General features: G+C 46.6%; 1 protein-coding gene across 7 annotated transcripts in view; it reads left to right on the top strand.

The window, feature by feature from the left end:
• LOC135093234 (breast cancer anti-estrogen resistance protein 3 homolog) overlaps positions 1–15000 on the top strand; it is a 109301-nt gene that overhangs the window by 54933 nt on the left and 39368 nt on the right. For 6 of the 7 annotated variants that reach the window (XM_063992233.1, XM_063992234.1, XM_063992232.1 and 3 more), the window contains 2 exons: positions 8115–8266; positions 11552–11663. The exons of the other annotated variant lie outside the window; for it this stretch is intronic. In XM_063992233.1, coding sequence (XP_063848303.1) covers positions 8115–8266; positions 11552–11663 — 264 coding nt within the window. The remainder of the gene's footprint in view (positions 1–8114; positions 8267–11551; positions 11664–15000) is intronic. 7 annotated transcript variants of the gene reach the window in all.

The following is a 15000-nucleotide window of genomic DNA, read 5'->3' as shown; positions in this document are numbered from 1 at the left end:
ATTTCCTCGCACGAATAAGGTCCGTATTCTGAAATGCTTTGTTCTCTCACCACAAACAACTATTTACAAAGGCACATAGATTACCAGCCGGGCTCTCATGAGTGTTTACCCTGTTAATAATGTAGAAATCTTGTCAATTCATCAGTAAACCGTAGAACCCTTGAAAATCTCTTATAACTTCAACTAGAGACAGAAGTGTTTCAGAATATGGTCCTTAGATCGACAAAGGGAAGGAGAAAGTTAAACTGAGGGTCGTTTGTGTGGGAAGCAACAAGAACTAGAAGCTTTAACGACAACAGAAGGGTTTTTTGTACGAATAAGAACGACAAAGAGAAGCAGTACATTCTTAGGGTCGTCTGTGGGGAGAGAGAACCCGAAGCATTAACGACCGAAGGAAGCGTTGTCGTGCTTGCCATTCCTTCGCGTCCTTGATATGAGAGGGTCGTCTTGCCACCTGCAGCCAAGGGAAGGTCGTCGCCCGAAGGTCGTCGCCACGATGGGAGTACGTGACCAAGGCCTTGACGCCGCGCCCTCTGTGGGAAAGCCGCAGGGAGAGAGAGAGAGAGAGAGAGAGAGAGAGAGAGAGAGAGAGAGAGAGAGAGAGAGAGAGAGAGAGAGAGAGAGTGAGTGAGTTAGTTTACTTTCATACTTGAAGCGTGATATATTTAGTGGCCTCTTAAGATACGCTCATAAAACTAATTATTTATACTGTAACGTGCGCGCGTGTATCTGTGTGTGTGTGTGTGTGTGTGTGTGTGTGTGTGTGTATGTCGTAAAGTCTGTAATGGCGGTAGCTACTGTGTGGAGTGTCTGTCTGCGTGTCTGTCAGGCGCGTGGAGCTTAGTGTGAATGATTAGTGAGGTTTAGTGAGGCGTGGGAAGCAGAAGCTGCGCAGCCACTCACCTCCCAGAGAGTGAACGTCGACTTGCTAACGAGGCGGAAAGAAAAAAAAAAAGAAAGAAAAAAGACTGGACAATCTATCATGACATTTCCCTGAGTAATGCAATAATGGTATCCGGTCCTCCTCCTCCTCCTCCTCCTCCTCCTCCTCCTCCTCCTCCTCCTCTTTCTCCTATTTTTTTCTTCTTTCCCCCCTCATGTATTTTTTCCTCTGTGACTCTGCTTTCCTCTTCTTTCTTCTCATCCTACTCCTTTTCTGACGCCTTTGTGTGTGTGTGTGTGTGTGTGTGTGTGTGTGTGTGTGTGTGTGTGTGTGTATACGGTATAATAACAATATCACCCTGTACCTTCACCTTTTCTATCTCCCTCTCCTTTTATCTCCCTTCCCTCCAGCATCCTTCCCTCCCTTCATCTTGTATCCTCCAGCCTGCCTCCCTCCCTTTCCTCGCTCTCTTGAGGACAGACGGTGAGTCATGGCCGGCGGGAGGACAAGGGGTGTCGCTTTGGTGTTGCTTCTATCTCCTCTTCTTACCTGTCTACATGTCAGGAAGGCGGGCAGGTGACCAAGGAATGGAAGGGAATCATGTTTTTGTTGTTTTTACTCGTTTAAGTACATTGATATGTTGTCTAGTGTGGTGGGGTGGCGTGATGTAGCTTATCATTGCTTGCTTTGGGTACCTCTGGAGTCTGGACCGCCACACACATACACACACACACACACACACACACACACACACACACACACACACACACACACATACACATCCTTGACTTGAGCCCATTGTGAGGAGTCTTATTAAAAATAGATCGTACTCCTTAAACTGCTTCAGTGTGCCTTGGGGAGTGGACGTGGTCAGTGGTGCGGTGTGCGTGCGTGAAACAGGGAGAGAGAGAGAGAGAGAGAGAGAGAGAGAGAGAGAGAGAGAGAGAGAGAGAGAGAGAGAGAGAGAGAGAGAGAGAGAGAGAGAGAGAGAGAGAGAGAGAGAGAGAGAGAGAGAGAGAGAGAGAGAGAGAGAGAGAGAGAGAGAGAGAGAGAGAGAGAGAGAGAGAGAGAGAGAGAGAGAGAGAGAGAGAGAGAGAGAGAGAGAGAGAGAGAGAGAGAGAGAGAGAGAGAGAGAGAGAGAGAGAGAGAGAGAGAGAGAGAGAGAGAGAGAGAGAGAGAGAGAGAGAGAGAGAGAGAGAGAGAGAGAGAGAGAGAGAGAGAGAGAGAGAGAGAGAGAGAGAGAGAGAGAGAGAGAGAGAGAGAGAGAGTGTGTGTGTGTGTGTGTGTGTGTGTGTGTGTGTGTGTGTGTGTGTGTGTGTGTGTGTGTGTGTGTGTGTGTGTGTGTGTGTGTGTGTGTGTGTGTGTGTGTGTGTGTGTGTGTGTGTGTGTGTGTGTGTGTGTGTGTGTGTGTGTGTGTGTGTGTGTGTGTGTGTGTGTGTGTGTGTGTGTGTGTGTGTGTGTGTGTGTGTGTGTGTGTGTGTGTGTGTGTGTGTGTGTGTGTGTGTGTGTGTGTGTGTGTGTGTGTGTGTGTGTGTGTGTGTGTGTGTGTGTGTGTGTGTGTGTGTGTTTACCACATATCCATCTACAACCTCACCAATCAGACTTGTGTATAAGTAAACTATTTTCACCTCCACTGCCAGCGGGGAGCGAGAACATAACCCAGCACACCTTAACATCTTACACCTGTACCCCCTTCTCCCCTTCACCTGTACCCCTCCCCTATACCCTTCACCTCTCCCCCTTCACCTGTACCCACCACCTGGTCCCTATCACCTGCTTCCACGGGCCAGGGAACAAGAGAACAACAACAGAAACCTTAGGAGACCCACCTGACCACCTCGTCCCGCGCCCAAGTGATCCTGTTCGTGCTTTTCTGTGGCTGAAGGACGCCCCGCAGTGTGCAAGCGTTGATGTGTAGGCATGCGTGTGTCTGTGTGTCCGTGAGGCGTCTTGTCTGGCGTGCAAGGTAAAGGTAAGTGTGAAGCGTGCGTGTGGGGCAAAGAAGCTAAAGGAAATAGGAATGTATCAGCATGCAGTTTCTCTTCCTTATAGAGTCTTGGTGTTCACTGCCAGACTCGCACCTTGCCACCATCACCTTTGTACTGTTGGGGTGGCGTCGGAAGTCGGATAGTCTGCCTGCCATACATGTTTCCATTACAGGTGCTATTTAAGGCTCTGTTTAAATTTTGGGTTTAATCTTGAAACGGTATTGGCAACAGTGACGGTGCTTCAAGCCTGGCAGTGATAGTAATTGTGTTTTTGCGAAGTGAGATGGAAAGAAATTAATTAAGGAAGAACAGACACCGAAAGAAAGAGAGAGAACGAAAGGCAAAGAAATGAAGCAAGATGAAGAAAGAAAACGATGACATCTGATTTTAATTTAGGAAGAGAAAAAATAAACAAAAATAAGGTAAGAGAAAAAGAAAACATTGAGTATCTTATTTGAGTTTGGGAAGAGAAATAAACCAAGAAAGAAAAAAAAAAGGAAACACTCGCATCCGATTTTAATTTAGAAAAAGCGAAAAATAATGAAAGGAAAAAAATGCATTGATTATCTTACATGAGCTCAAGGAAAAAAAAAGATAAATAAAACAAGACTAAAAAAGAAAACACCGACAATATTATTTTGAATTAAGCCGCCTCGTACAAAAGAAAAAAAGAAAAGAAAAAGAAAAACAGGCAAGCACAGATATCAGATCCCAACTTAGAGTCCAATGTAACTTTTCCGAGCCGCACTGCCCTTTGCCCCTCAACGTGGACTGGGAAGTGGTGGTGGTGGCGCCGCGGGTGTCACCTCAACACGCAAGCACCGCCACCTAATGACAGCCTTCGAGACTCTGGTGGTCACAACACGTCGCTAACACCAGAACACCAGTCACCACCACTTCTTACTCCCAACCGTGAATGTCTTCGCTAATATCTCAATTGTTTTTAAATTATTTCGTTACTTGGGTATTCAGATTTTCTTTGCTTATTGCTAACACCAGCCAGCCACCACCATGGACTTCCTACATCCAACCGTGCCTGTCTCCGCTAATATTGCAGTTTGTTTTTTGTTTTTTTATTGAGTTTTATTATTTCCGTATCCAGATTATTCTTTTCTTATCGCCTCGTTTTGCTACAGGTAATAAGATTTTTTTTAGAGGTGTTCTAGGTAAGAGCGACAAAAAATATGAGTGAAAAATACTAATATATCAATTGTTTACAGTGGAATGCGTTACTTAAGCATTCAGGTTTTCTTTCCTTATCGCTGTGCTTTGCTACAAGTTACAATATTTCTTTTCTAGAGGGATTCTGGATAACAACAGCAAAACAGGACTAAAAAATAACTCAATTGCTTTTTAATGAATTTTGTTTCTTATGTATTAAAATTTCCCTTCTATATTGCTGTGCTTTTCAACAATTTTTTTTTTTTTTTTACTTTTGCACGTAAGAGATGCTCTGGCGAAATGCAAAAAAAAAAAAAAACGACTGAAAAAAAAGGGTCTAGAAGGTGCCAGCCCACAAAGTCATCCCACGTACAAATTTCCTTGAGTTACGTAACGCTGCCCAGTTTGTCTTTCTCTTCCGCCTCGTCTTGCTTCGCTGCTCCTGCTTACCTTTTCTCTCACTGTACGTTCTTCAGGTGTTACTTCCTCAATGCCAACACCTGTGCCCACTTAATGAGGAAGGTGTGTGTTGGGGAGTTGACGGGAGGGAGAGATGGGGAGAGGAGTGATGGACGATGCCGGGAAACGAAGGGAGAGAGATAGGAACTGGAAAGAAGAGTAATTGAAGCTCTGGGAGATGAAGGGAGGGAGATGGGAGTTGGGAAGAGGAGTACTAGAGGACGCTGGGAGATGAAGAAAGGGTGATAGGAGGTGTTGGGAGGCTGAGAAGGGAGAGAGAGTGCCTAGAGATGAAGGGAGGGGGTGATGGAGCCTGAGGACTGTGAGGGGTGAGGGTGTAGTGTTGTGGGGGTGAGGGGAGGGGTAAGGGAGGTGAGAGTTTGAAGGATGGAGGGCAGGTGGGGATGTTACTAAGCTCCCACGAGTGTAACTAAGGAAGGAAGATAGTGACAGGAATAAGAGATTGTTTGACCTTATTAAAACTCTCTCTCTCTCTCTCTCTCTCTCTCTCTCTCTCTCTCTCTCTCTCTCTCTCTCTCTCTCTCTCTCTCTCTCTTGACCAGGTGACCATTAGTTTACCTGTTGCCCTCTCGCACGTAAATCCATCTCTCTGCACGCCCGCCTGTCTACGTGTCTGCCTGTCCGTGCGTCTGATGGCGGTGTGCTCGTGTACTGCCCTCACCCCCTCTCCTCCTCCTCCCCCCTTACGTCTCCACGGTTCACGCACTGCTGCCCTCGCGTCTGTCCGTCTGTCTGTCTGTCTGTCGGCGGAGGCTGCGCGAAAGTGACACTCAGGAACCCCACGCGCAGGACCCACAATGCCGCGCCGCTGTCTCTTCGCTGCGGGCGGCGGGCGAGCGGTAGAAAGTCCATGTGAGGAACAAAAATTTTCGAGAGGAGAACGAGTATGAATCTCTCTCTCTCTCTCTCTCTCTCTCTCTCTCTCTCTCTCTCTCTCTCTCTCTCTCTCTCTCTCTCTCTCTCTCTCTCTCGTCCTGTCACTCCATTCCTCAGATTCTATCCTCCGTTGCGTCTCTCTCGTTTCGTAGTCACTCCACACCTCACAAGTACAAATGTGGACGCAGGTGTGCGGGTGTAATGAACAGGAAGTGTGTGTGTGTGTGTGTGTGTGTGTGTGTGTGTGTGTGTGTGTGTGTGTGTGTGTGTGTTGTTAAGCATTGGGTGTGTCCACATCGGTCTCTACTTTCACGAGAAATGTATCCGTGAGAAGAAAAATAATGCAAGAGTCAGATGTGCTGAGATTGTGTCCCGGGTTGAGGAGAGAGAGAGAGAGAGAGAGAGAGAGAGAGAGAGAGAGAGAGAGAGAGAGAGAGAGAGGGGGGGGCTATCAGGTGTTATCTAACATGTAAATACACCAGTTAGTTTATTAGTTGTACAGATACAGAATGATGATGATGATGATCTTGATAACGACAACATCAACAACTACAACAACAACAACAACAACAACAACAACAACAACAACAACAAGTCACTATCAGACGAGGAAGTGAAGTTGCTCCCCCTCACTGTCATCACCATCCCATCACTGTCACTGAAGCAATACATTCCCTCTCACCTCCCTCATCATTCTCCCTCACTCCCCTTTTTCCCCTCCCTCCCCCATCACCCCTTAATCATAACACTTCTACATTCCTCCCATTCCCTCACCTTTCCCCTCCTCAAAGATTATTCTCTCTCCAATCTCATCCCCTCTCTTCTCTCTTTTTCTCTCTCCCTCTCTCTCTCCTTGCCTCACCTCTCACAGCCATAACATTTCTCCCTCCTACATTCCTCCCATTCCCCTCACCTTCCCCCTCAATGCCAGATTCTTCCCACACTCCTCTCACCCCTTTCCTCTCACCCCTTCCTTCACTCCTTCCAGTACCATAACTCTTCCCCCTTTACGTTCCTTTCATTCCCCTCATCTTCCCGTTTTCAATGCAAGATTATTCCCATTTTTTTGCTTATTAGAAAGACTAGCTTATATCATTTATTTTGTTCACCATTCTGTAAATAAACGTTCAGATATTCAAATGCTCACCTTCTTTTTCTCTTCCCTATTCTTCTCCTCTTTGTCTCTGTCTCTCAGTTTCTCTCCGTCAGCGTCGCCTGCGGGATGTTATTTGCCATTGGGCCTCACGGAACAGGTGGCAGGAGTCCATTCAGATAGCGAAAGGTTAATTAAGGAGAAAGCTTATAGTACAGGTGTTCCCAAGATGACATTAAGAAAGGTTTGCATGAGTGTTTTTTTTGTGTGTGTGTGGGAGTTTGTTTGCATTAAGAGAGAGAGAGAGAGAGAGAGAGAGAGAGAGAGAGAGAGAGAATGTGTGTGTGTGTGTGTGTGTGTGTGTGTGTGTGTGTGTGTACATTCTATAGTTGGATTAGGCCCTTTGTGCACAGTGATGGTGATTACAGAGTAGCGATGGTGGTGGTGGTGATGGCGTTGGTGATGTGATTATAAACCTGGAAATATTTTATAATTTCGATGCTTTTGTTGTGTCACTACAATTTTCCAAGGTTGTCTCGTGTGTGTGTGTGTGTGTGTGTGTGTGTGTGTGTGTGTGTGTGTGTGTGTGTTGAAACGCTGTCACCGCGCGGAGGAAAAGTCTTAGGTCGTTGTGTTGACGTGTGACCGATGGGAGGTGTTTGGTTAGAAAGTGTGTGTGTGTGTGTGTGTGTGTGTGTGTGTGTGTGTGTGTGTGGGTTTGGAGGGGGCGGAGGGAGGTTAGGTCAGGGTGGTTGTCTTTGCAAATGGCTAGGTAAATGTTAGCATATTTGGCTGTATTCCTGATGATGATGATGATGACGACGACGATTATGATGATGACGATGGAGAGAGAATGTGTGTGTGTGTGTGTGTGTGTGTGTGTGTGTGTGTGTGTGTGTGTGAACTAATAAATTTATCTGCTAGTTTATCTTCCAGTTAATTTCTCACATCTCCTTTACACTTTCGCAATGTGAGCACGTGTGGGCAGCAGATGACATGACGCGGAGGCAGCAGCAGCTTGCCTTGGGGCGTCGCAGCTCCTGGCATGCTTAGCTGGTACCTCTCTAAGTGCCACGTTGCCCCCGGTGCTCCACTTACCCGAAGATGCAATCGTCGCTGGAGTGAAAGGGGCGGCACCACGCTGATTCTAAGACCATTTAGTGATACGACGAACATGGAGGAGTTTGGGGGGAGGGGTGAGGGGAAGTGATGGGTAAATGAGAGGGAGGGGGAAGTGAAGGAGGGGCGTGTTATTGCTACCTCACCTGCAGCCTTGTCATGGGAACAGCAGCGAGATCGAGTGTTTTCTCTCTCTCTCTCTCTCTCTCTCTCTCTCTCTCTCTCTCTCTCTCTCTCTCTCTCTCTCTCTCTCTCTCTCTCTCTCTCTCTCTCGTTTTGCTTCAATGACATTGTTGTGGGGTGTCTGTGTAATCTTTTGCTCGATTTATAGAAGTCATTCACCACCACCACCATCACCAACACTGTAACCACAAGCACCACCACCACCACCATCACCATCACTGTAACCACAAGCACCACCACCACCACCACCAGACCAAACAATAATGACGAGGCATTACCATTACACTCTGCCTTACACTCCCCCTAACCCCTTCTTCTTCTCCCCCTGCAGGAGGGTCGCTGATATCCACCCTTCGTCGAGGGGCGTCGCTGCGCAGGATGTCGTGGCTGCCCCGGCGACCCCACCTGGAGTGCAAGGCGTGGCTCTCCTCCCTTGACCTGCGCCAGTACGCTGAGTGCTTTGCAAAGTTCGACGGCGTAGAGGTGAGTCGTGGTGTGTGTGTGTGTGTGTGTGTGTGGGACGCTCGGTTATGTGTCTGTCTTGAAGTGTGAAGGGTGTCATGGTTAAGCCTCTTCTGTGTGACTGTGTATGTCATGTGCGTCTTTATATGTGTGTGTGTGTGTGTGTCTTGGTGGTGCCTGATTCTCGCTCATTGGTGTGAGTGACAACGTGCTCCCCGCGCTGGTGACTCGTCCCCCTCAGCTTTGTCTGTCTAAGCGGGACGCCGAACTACGAGATAAAGTAAGGCACTTCAAGGCAGCAGGAGAGAAGGGCGACAGGAGGTCAGGAGCACAAGGGCCAGCGGTTGGCGGGGAAGGGTGGCGGGGTGGGAGGCTGAGGGATGGAAGAGTGGGAGGCAGCGTGGATCCTGGTGTCACTTGAGGCGGGGCTGAAGTGTTTGACCACCGGCGTCTTGACGTTGTTTACTGCTACGCGGTGACGGACGATCCACTTATGAGACTCGTCAGGACCCTCCTCAGCACGCCGCAGCACTCCGAGGAGATACTGACGGTGGCGCCTCGGGGGGTGGAGGAGGGCAGGGCAGGCCTTACCAAGTTAGTGGCAGCGGAGTATTGATTCGGATCCTTGGCAGTAAACCAAGTGGACCGAATCCCACACATAGATCGTAACCTGAGTAACAAAAGCGTGTCTTCCTGCTTCCCGTGCCCTCATCAAGACGCCGGACACGCCCATGAAGGTCTTAGCTATTCGACCTTCGAGTCCCGCGGGGTCCTCGACCGGGTGACTAGCGGGCCTGGGCTACAATGCTCTGGCTCCATCCTGCCGCCGAATTAGTAGGCAAATTTAGGCTAACATGGAGTCAAGGAGAGGGGAGGCTCAACAAAACAGCCAGGGGGCGGGATGAGGGTCAACAGGCTTGGGAGGCGCCCTGATGGTTAACTCTATCAGTGTGGGAGGTGTGACCGAGTGTACTAAATGGATCCTGGCAGCGTGTGACCCGCCATGAGCAGGTCTTGGCAGCAGTCTGTGTCAGGGAGGGGTGGAGGGTAGGCGTGGAGTGGCGGGCGGGGTGCTGCAGGGCGGGGCGTGGAAAGAGAGAGAGAGAGAGAGAGAGAGAGAGAGAGAGAGAGAGAGAGAGAGAGAGAGAGAGAGAGAGGAATCAAATGGTTTACTCCTTCGGTTTATGTCGGGAATTGAGTGAGTTGCGTTCATTAGCACCCATCCCTCTGTGTGTGTGTGTGTGTGTGTGTGTGTGTGTGTGTGTGTGTGTGTGTGTGTGTGTGTGTGTGTGTTCGGGTTATCGGTTCTGTGACCTTACAAAGACCAACTAACCTTTTCCCAGCCTCGGCATTGCACTGCTGTTCAAACACGTTTTTTTTTTTTTTCATGTTTTTTTTTTTTTCTACCTCTGATTGTTATTACAGGTTAATGTGTCTCTCCTTGATCCATTTGATAGTAGTAGTAGTAGTAGTAGTAGTAGTAGTAGTAGTAGTAGTAGTAGTAGACAACACCACACGAACACTTCTGATCTTGCACCTTTTCTAACAACCACACATACATACATACATACATACATACATACATACTTTATCATCCCACACATAATTAGCACTACACCTTCACACACACACCTGTCTACACACCTACACCTAGCAACATCCACACCAGCACTCTCTCTCTCTCTCTCTCTCTCTCTCTCTCTCTCTCTCTCTCTCTCTCTCTCTCTCTCTCTCTCTCTCTCTCTCTCTCTCTCTCTCTCTCTCTCTCTCTCTCTCTCTCTCTCTAGTGAGGCAAGGTGACGAAGGGAGGATAAAAATATTGATTTGTTTACTACAGGGAGAGGGAGAGAGAGGGAGAGGGAGAGGGAGAGAGAGGGCCTGCTGGTGTTGATAGGAAGGTGTGGTGGCGGTAGCGATAGTGGAAAAGGAAGGAAGAGGGAGAGGGAGAGTTAGAGATAAGGAATGAGGAAGAAGGGGAAGGGAGGTGAATGAGAGTGTGAAGGAATTGTGAGATAAGTGGAGAGAGAGAGAGAGAGAGAGAGAGAGAGAGAGAGAGAGAGAGAGAGAGAGAGAGGTAAGGGGCATTATTCGTCAGTTATCAAGACTGGTTCTCCTCGATCTTAAAACCGTTCAACCAGATTATTGAACTTTCCACTCACCACCACCATCACCACCATTGTCACCACCACCACCATCACCATCACCACCACCATCACCACCATTGTCTCCACCACCATCACCACCATTGTCACCTCCATTGCCACCACCATCACCAAAGTCATCATTCATTATTCATTAGCCACCTTCATCATCATTACCACCACCACCATCACCACTCAACATCACCACCATCAGCACCCAATATATCACCACCACCATCACCATCACTCAACAATCAAAATTTCCATCACTCATCACTACACATCACTCAACAAAGTCACCACCACTATCACCACCACCATCACTTAACCCGCATCACCGCCACCACCACCACCACCACCACCACAGTCAATTATGCTAATCACCACTACCACTTTTACTCACCACCAGCCGACCAGTAAAACCTCACCACCAGCACCACCACTACTACCAATATAATTTATTTTCTTTCAACCTTTTTTTGAGCTTCCAACAAGACAATTTTTAAAGACCACAGGGATGATTAGTCAGGTTCTCAGTGTATTTGTACCATTTTCGATGCAAAACAAATGTACCACTGGAGTCATGACAATCACCACTGAAAATCTTAATAATTTCCACTCCAGACTGTTTTAAAGTATTCGACGTAAGACACATTAACATATAAGGAAGGTGAACTTTTTTTTTTTTTTACTGTAGGCACCTTTTTAAATTTCATAGCACTGTAAAAAAATGATAATAATTTGCATGGACACACACACACACACACACACACACACACACACACACACACACACACACACACACACACACACACACACACACACACACACACACACACACACACACACACACACACACATATTTATAAAAAAGCAGGAATAAGTAGTTAATTTAATACTTTTGAGCTAAGATGCCTAAATATTTATGGAAGTCCAAACTTTCCATAAATATTTGTCTAAAAAGTGTGGAATCACGATAAAATAAAATATAAAAGTATAGAATTATAGTAAAAGTAATCTAGAACAAGTAGGAAAATTTTATCTGTAAACTAAGGAACCATAACAAAACACACTAACAAAAAAATTACAAAATTAACGCAAAAACTGATAAGTGAAACCCTTAACTAACACCTCACCCTTTGAACCCTTCGCTTCCCTCCTTCAGGATGTCTTGTACTACGACGAGGCGGCGGTGAAGGCGCTGGGGGTGAGGAATTCTGCTCACCGGGTCAAGATAATGTCCTCGCTGCAGGGCCTCAAACAGAAGTGGGAGAAGAGTGAGTATTATGCCACTTTTGACCTCTGACCTTACGTGACCTCTTGTTAAACCTCCAACCGTGACCTCTGCTCCCTCTGTCCTTCCATCCTCCTCTCCCTTCCCTCTATCCATCCATCCATTCGCCCGGCCTTCGTTGTACTTGTATGTGGTGGGTGTGTTGGGTGGTACTGTGTGTGTGTGTGTGTGTGTGTGCATGTGTGCGTACCTAAATCTCTCTCTCTCTCTCTCTCTCTCTCTCTCTCTCTCTCTCTCTCTCTCTCTCTCTCTCTCTCTCTCTCTCTCTCTCTCTCTCTCTCTCTCTCTCTCTCTCTCTCTCTCTCTCTCTTAAATCATCAAACTGTCACGTCTTAATTCAACGATGCATAAAACTACTTTCCTTTCTTACTTGCTTGCTCCTCCAACACACACACACACACACACACACACACACACACACACACACACACACACACACACACACACACACACAGAGAGAGAGAGAGAGAGAGAGAGAGAGAGAGAGAGAGAGAGAGAGAGAGAGAGAGATTCAGTTATCTCATTAGCACTATTATGCTCTGTTTTTTTCTTATTGTGTTTATTATTTTTACCACCAGTTTCACCAGGAAGTCTTCTCGTGTGTGTGTGTGTGTGTGTGTGTGTGTGTGTGTGTGTGTGTGTGTGTGTGTGTGTGTGTGTGTGCCCCGAAACAAGTAATAACAATACAGTTATGATAATGACAAATAACAGCATTGTAAAAATTTGTGGTTGTGCAAATTAGGGAAAAGAAAGATAAAAGTATAGATGACAGACTACGAGACGGCGCCAGCAAGCCTGAACACTTCCCGGCTGCTGGAGGGTCTGTCGTCTATTGCCAAGGGCGTGAAGAAAACGAGAAAGAGAGAGAGAGAGAGAGAGAGAGAGAGAGAGAGAGAGAGAGAGAGAGAGAGAGAGAGAGAGAGAGAGAGAGAGAGAATGTTTACCTCCACAAGAGCAGACTTTAACCCTCACTCCCTCTACTTCACCCCACCCACACCCTCCCTTCCTTACCTTCACCCCGCCAGCACCTCCCCCTACACACCCCAACCCCCTTCTGATTGGCTGATCGGCTGCCAATCATGTGCCTCCCTCGCCATGTAACGTACTGATACACACACACACACACACACACACACACACACGTCTTCAGGAGAGCGGGTCGGGCCCATAAAATGAAAAGCGAGGGTTGTGTACGGGCGATAAGAGTGTGTGTGTATGTGTGTGTGTGTGTGTGTGTGTGTGTGTGTGTGTGTGTGTGTGTGTGTTATCTCCAGCGAACCACAGGAAGGGAGATAGTGGAAGAGAGGAAGTCATCTCCAGTAGAAAAGAGAAGAGGAGGAGGAAGAGGAAGAGGTTGAAAGAATGACAAAGAGAAATGAGGATAAGTAAAGAGTAAGAGAAAGGAGGAAATGGAGAAAGAGGAGGAGGAGGAGATGGAGCAAAAGCAGGACGATAACCGAGAGGAGAGGAGGAGGAGGAGGAGGAGGAGGAAAACAGCAACAGATGATCGTAGGAGGGACATGTAAGGTTTGCCATGAGGTACTTAAGACAGTCCCGATCTACTTGTCCTCTCTAATAACATAAGAGGATAACAACAGCTGCCTCTCTCCCCCACTCCCCCTCTCCCTTAGTCACTGTCGATACCCTTTGGCACTCTCTCCCTTCCCATTCACTCCCTCCCTTAGTCACTCAGTCAATACTCTTTCCCACTCTTTCTCTCCTTCCCTCACTCTATAGGTTAGGTTAGGTTAAGTTAGGTTAGGTTAGGTTAGGTTAGGTTAAGTTAGGTTAGGTTAAGTTAGTTTAGGTTAGGTTAGGTTAGGTTAGGTTAGGTTAGGTTAGGTTAGGTTAAGTTAGTTTAGGTTAGGTTAGGTTAGGTTAGGTTAGGTTAGGTTAGGTTAGGTTAAGTTAGGTTAGGTTAAGTTAGTTTAGGTTAGGTTAGGTTAGGTTAGGTTAGGTTAGGTTAGGTTAGGTTAGGTTAGGTTAGATTAAGTTAGTTTAGGTTAAGTAGAATCACTTTTTTGGCGCCATTGCAAGATAGCATGATGGATTACTAAACATTTTATTGATTAGTTTAAGTTAGGCAAGGTTAGTTTAAGTAGAATCCATTATTTTCGCGACAAGATGGAACGATGGACCACAAAACTTTTATTATTTAGTGGAAAAACAGACATCCACATGGCTTTTAAGGCGCCTCACAAGCTCAGTTCCTTCTCTTATCAACTGCACGCTGCATTTCACACCAATATCTTCTCTCTGATAACGCGCAACTGACTCGTCGTTCGTTCTGTCTCGCTGTGCATCAGGAATTCTCTGTTTCTCTACTCGTTTTCCGTCATAAACTCTATTGACTTCATTACTAACTGTCTATTTTAGTTTCTTGCCTCTTCTCTCAGGAATTCCCTAGTTCTTTTACCCTTGCTTTCTGTCATAAACTCTCTATTGAGTTCGTTTCTTACTGTTTACTCTGGTTTCTTCTCACTTCTCCACGCTCTGTATAACATGGGCCATTCTTGTCCTTTGCAAATATGATCTTAACTTCTGCCTCGTTTCTTGTTTAATAACTGTCTGTGAACTTTAGCACCATGTATCGCCCCTGTCACATTTACTTTTCTCTGTATTTGGAATTTTTAAGCATTATTTCTTCTTATTAATTGGGTGTGAAGTCTGGCATCCCTCGTCGTTCCTGCCACGTCCTCCCTCTCCCTTTTGCCTCTCGCCATTCACTCGCCATTCACTCGCCACACCAGTTGTTTTCTGTACACGAGCAGCGTACACTTGTATTTAGTACAGTACACCTTTCTTGGGAGCGAGTTGGCACCTCCTCTCTCTCTCTCACACACACACACACACACACACACATAATCACTCAAGAACTTTTCAAACTTATCTATTTTAAATGACTGTTCAAGCATCTAATAAAACGCTAAGGTGTTATTTCCCTTATTCTTTACTACCGAAGCTTTCATTGTTACTGTTCTTTTGGTGTACCTAACTCACTTTTCTTCTTCTTCTCTTCGGCTTGTGTTCCGTTTCCATACGTGGTCGCTGTTTTGGGGTGAGCCTTCCTCATGTGGTTTATCGTATACCACTGCTTCGTCTAGTCCTTTCTGTCTTAGCATCCTCCTTCACGCAGTCCATCCATCTCTTTGTCTTTGGTCGTCCGCTCCTTTTTCTCCCTTGTACTTCCATCTTCATTGTCTTCTAATAGCTAACTTCTTCTATAAACCATATATTTTTCGGTCTTCCCTTCTTTTTTTCTTCCGTGTTACTTATTTTTTCCCTCAGTCAATCTTAAATGTTGTAGTTCTTTAATCTCC

The sequence above is a fragment of the Scylla paramamosain genome, chromosome 42, assembly GCF_035594125.1.
Source record: "Scylla paramamosain isolate STU-SP2022 chromosome 42, ASM3559412v1, whole genome shotgun sequence".
In the NCBI taxonomy this organism is placed as follows: domain Eukaryota; kingdom Metazoa; phylum Arthropoda; class Malacostraca; order Decapoda; family Portunidae; genus Scylla; species Scylla paramamosain.
This window is presented reverse-complemented; position numbering and strand designations above follow the sequence as displayed.